This window comes from Mustela lutreola, chromosome 5 (genome assembly GCF_030435805.1).
Source record: "Mustela lutreola isolate mMusLut2 chromosome 5, mMusLut2.pri, whole genome shotgun sequence".
In the NCBI taxonomy this organism is placed as follows: domain Eukaryota; kingdom Metazoa; phylum Chordata; class Mammalia; order Carnivora; family Mustelidae; genus Mustela; species Mustela lutreola.
This window is the reverse complement of record NC_081294.1, coordinates 163,475,400-163,480,267: the sequence shown is the minus strand read 5'-3', so window position 1 is coordinate 163,480,267 and position 4,868 is coordinate 163,475,400. Positions and strand designations below refer to the sequence as shown.

At 38.1% G+C, this 4,868-nt stretch overlaps 1 protein-coding gene across 2 annotated transcripts; it reads left to right on the top strand.

Moving 5' to 3' along the window:
* Positions 1 to 1,184: 1,184 nt before the first annotated feature.
* Positions 1,185 to 2,356, top strand: LOC131832701 (proteasome subunit alpha type-1-like). 2 transcript variants are annotated; one of them, XM_059176060.1, is made up of 2 exons: positions 1,185 to 1,595; positions 1,654 to 1,804. In XM_059176060.1, exons 1-2 carry the CDS (start codon positions 1,252 to 1,254, stop codon positions 1,802 to 1,804), a joined length of 495 nt encoding a protein of 164 aa, XP_059032043.1. In that variant the 5' UTR covers positions 1,185 to 1,251. The 2 variants fall into 2 exon arrangements, with proteins under 2 accessions (XP_059032043.1, XP_059032042.1); XM_059176059.1 differs by having other exon boundaries at positions 1,185 to 2,356.
* Positions 2,357 to 4,868: the final 2,512 nt, after the last annotated feature.

Sequence of the window (4,868 nt, the reverse complement as noted above, 5' to 3'; positions counted from 1 at the left end):
AGACACCTAATAGTAATAATGAAAATTATTATGGTAGGCAGAACCTCTTCAAAGCAGTTAAGACAAATAAGATCCTTCCATACAGAGGAAAGTAATTTAGAATAATGTCAGACCTGTCCACAAAGACCTGGCAAACAAGAAAGGGATGGAAAGATATATTCAGGGCACTAAATGAGAAGAAAATGCAGCCAAGAATACTTTATCCATCAAGACTGACATTCAAAATGGAGGGAGAGAGAAAGAGTTTCCAGAACCGGCAAGGCTTAAAAGACTCTGCAACCACCAAGCCGATACTGCAGGAAATATTAAGGGGGCTTCTTTAAAGGAGGAAAAAGCCCAAGAATAGCATTGAATGAAATATAGAGACAATATACACAACGAAAGACTTCAAAGGTAACACGATGTCAATAAAAACGTATCTATCAATAATCACCCTCAATGTGAATGGCCTAAATGCTCTCATAAAATGGCACAGGGTTGCAGACTGGATAAAACAACAGGAACCATCCATATTTTGTCTACAAGAAACCGATTTTGAACCTAAAGATACTCCCAGACTGAAAGTGAACGGATGGAGAAGCATGCCAATGGGCCTCAAAAGAAGGCTGGGGTAGCGATTCTCATATCAGACAAATTAGATTTTAATCTAAAAACTGTAGTCAGAGATCCAGAAGGATGCTACATCATTCTTAAAGGGACTATCCACTAAGATGATCTAACAATTGTAAACATATATGCCCCCAATATGGGAGCAGCCAATTACATAAGAAAACTGTTAATCAAGACAAAGAGTCATATTGATATGAATACACTAATTGTTGGAGAATTTAGCATGCCTCTCTCAGAAATAGACAGATCATGAAAGCAAAAAATCAATAAAGAAAGAAGATCATTGAATGAAACATTGGACCAGATAGACTTCATAAATATATACAGAACATTCCACCCTAAAACAACAGAATACTCATTCTTCTCAAGTGCACATGGAACCTTCTCAAGAATAGACCACATACTAGGTCACAAATCAGGATTCAACTGATACCAAAAGACTGAGATTATTTCCTGCACATTCTCAGATCACAAAGCTTTGAAACTGGAGTGCAATCACAAGGAAAAGTATGGAAGGAAATCAAAGACCTGGAAGCTAAGGAGCACCTTGCTTAAGAATGCTTGGATCAGGAGCGGTAGTTTCGGCAACCTTTCGGATTCCGCACCTCTGCAGGAGGCCGCAGCCAGATCCGCACCGGAACCATGTTTCGAAACCAGTATGACAATGATGTCACTGTTTGGAGCCCTCAGGGCAGGATTCATCAAATTGAGTATGCAATGGAAGCTGTCAAGCAAGGTTCAGCCACGGTTGGTCTGAAATCAAAAACCCATGCAGTGTTGGTTGCACTAAAGAGAGCACAGTCAGAGCTTGCAGCTCATCAGAAAAAAATTCTCCATGTTGACAACCATATTGGTATCTCAATTGCGGGACTTACTGCTGATGCTAGACTGTTATGTAATTTTATGCGCCAGGAGTGTTTGGATTCCAGATTTGTATTTGACAGACCTCTTCCTGTGTCTCGTCTTATATCTCTAATTGGAAGCAAGACCCAGATACCAACCCAGCGATATGGCCGGAGACCATATGGTGTTGGACTGCTGATTGCTGGTTATGATGATATGGGCCCTCACATTTTCCAAACCTGTCCGTCTGCCAAGTATTTTGACTGTAGAGCTATGTCCATTGGAGCCCGTTCTCAATCAGCTCGTACTTACTTGGAGAGACATATGTCTGGATTTATGGAGTGCAATTTAAATGAACTGGTGAAACATGGTCTGCGTGCCTTACAAGAGACGCTTCCGGCAGAACAGGACCTAACTACAAAGAATGTCTCCATTGGAATTGTTGGTAAAGACTTGGAGTTCAAGATTTATGATGATGATGATGTATCTCCATTCCTGGAAGGTCTTGAAGAAAGACCGCAGAGAAAGGCACAGCCTGCTCAACCTGCTGATGAACCTGCAGAAAAGGCTGATGAACCAATGGAACATTAAGTTACAAGCCAGTCTATGTGTGTATTATCAAATCTGTAAGAATTCAGGAACATGTACTGATGACAGTAATCTATACTTTAAACCAAAAGATGCAGGGTGGTCTTATGGTATGTTTTAGGAATTAGTCCAGATGTGTTTTTCCTAAGCAACTTGTCTGAAACCATATAATGGTATGATTTTTCTTTGAGAGGGTCTATATAATCATTTTCTAGTAAGTATAGTTATCTGTACTAATGTTTTTATATGAAGAACATAGTGTCTTTGTGTTTTTAAAGACAACTGTGAAATAAAATTGTTTCACCTGAAAAAAAAAAAAAAAGAATGCTTGGATCAACCAGGAGATCAAGGAAGAACTGAAACAATTATGGAAACAAATGACAATGAAGACACTTGGATCCAAAATTTATGGGATACAGCAAAGGCGGTCCTAACGGGGAAAAACATAGCCATCCAAGCCTCCCTCAAAAAAATTGAAATATCCAGAACACAGCAGCTGTCTCTACACCATAAGAACTGGAAAATCAACAACAAATCAAACCAAATCCACACATAAGAAGGTAAATCATCAAGATTAGAGATGAGATTGATGATTTAGAAACCAGAGATAGAGTAGAACATATCAATGAAACTAGAAGCTGGTTTTTTGAAAGAATCAATAAGATCGATAAACCATAGGTGACACTAATCCAAAAGAAAATAGAAAAAGCTCAAATACATAAAATTATGAATGAAAAGGGAGAGATCACAATGAACACCAAGGAAGTAGGAACAATCATCAGAAGTTGTCAACAGTTATATGCCCATAAGGTAAGCAACCTAGATGAAATGGAAGCATTCCTGGAAAACTATAAACTCCCAAAACTGAACCAGGAAGAAATTGACAACCTGAATAGACCAATATCTAGTAACGAGATTGAAGCGGTGATTAAAAACCTCCCAAAAAACAAGAGCCCAGGTCCTGATGGATTCCCTGGGGAATTCTACCAAAGTTTCAAAGAAGAAATAACACCTATTCTCCTGAAGCTGTTTCAAAAAATTGAAATAGATGGAAAACTTCCAGACTCCTTCTATGAAGCCAGCATTACGCTGATCCCCAAACCAGGCAAAGACCCTACAAAAAAGGAGAATATCAGACTAATATCACTGATGAATATGGATGCTAATATTCTCAACAAGATCCCAGCAAACAGGATTCAGCAGCACATTAAAAAGATTATCCGCAATGACCAGGTGGGATTCATCTCTGGGCTACAAGGATTGTTTAACATTCACAAAGCAATCAATGTGATAGAACACATTGTGATAGAAGAGAAATAAAATGTATCCAAATTGACAATGAAGAAATCAAACTCTTTCTCTTCACAGATGACATGATTCTTTATATGGAAAACCCAAAAGAATCCACCCCCAAAATACTGGAACTCATACAACAATTCAGAACGTGGCAGGATACAAAGTCAATGTACAGAAATCAGTGGATTTCTTATACACTAATAATGAAAATACATAAAAGGAAATTAGAGAATTGAATCCATTTACTAGTGCACCAAGAACCATAAGATACCTGGGAATAAACCTAACCAAAGAGTTAAGGATCCGTACTCGAGGAACTAGGGAACACTCATGAAAGAAATTGAAGGCACAAAAAGATGGAAGACCATTCCATGCTCTTGGATGGGAAGAATAAACATTGTTAAAATGTCTATATTACCTAGAGCAATATATACTTTTAATACCATTCTGATCAAAATTCCACCGTTATTCTTCAAAGAGCTGGAGCAAATAATCCTAAAATTTGTATGGAATCAGAAGAGATCCCGAATCGCTAAGGAAATGTTGAAAAACAAAAATAAAATGGGGGGCATTACGTTACCTGATTTCAAGCTTTACTACAAAGCTGTGATCACCAAGACAGCATGGTACTGGTATAAAAACAGACACATAGACCAGTGGAACAAAGTAGAGAGCCCAGATGTGGACTCTCAACTCTATGGGCAAATAATCTTTGACAAATCAGGAAAAAATATTCAGTGGAAAAAAGACAGTCTCTTCAATAAATGGTGCTGGGAAAACTGGACAGCTATATGTAGAAGAATTAAACTTGACCATTCTCTTATTCCGTACACCAAGATAAACTCAAAATTCATAAAAGACCTCAAAGTGAGACAGGAATCCATCAGAATCCTAGATGAGGTAATAGGCAGTAATCTCTTTGATATCAGCCACAGCAACTTCTTTCAAGATATGTCTCAAAATGCAAAGGAAATAAAAGCGAAGATGAACTTTTGGGACTTCATTGAAATCAAATGCTTCTGCACAGCCAAGGAAACAGTCAAGAAAACAAAGAGGCACACCACAGAATTGGAGAAGATATTTGAAAATGACAGTACAGACTAAAGGTTGATATCCAGGATCTAAAATGAACTCTTCATACTCAACACACACAGAACAAATAATTGTATCAAAAAATGGGCAGACCATATAAACAGACACTTTTCCAATGAAGACATACAAATAAATATCAGACACATGAAAAAATGTTCATCATCACTAGCCATCAGGGAGATTCAAATTAAAACTACATTGAGATATCACCTTACACCTGTTAGAATGGCCAAAATTAGCAAGACAGGAAACAACATGTGTTGGAGGGGATGTGGAGCGAGGGGAACCCTCTTACACTTTTGGTGGGAATGCAAGTTGGTGCAGCCACTTTGTAGAACGGTGTGGAGATTTCTCAAGAAATTAAAAATGGAACTTCCCTATGACCCTGCAATTGCAGTCCTGGTTATTTACCTCAAAGATACAGATGTAGTGAAAGAAGG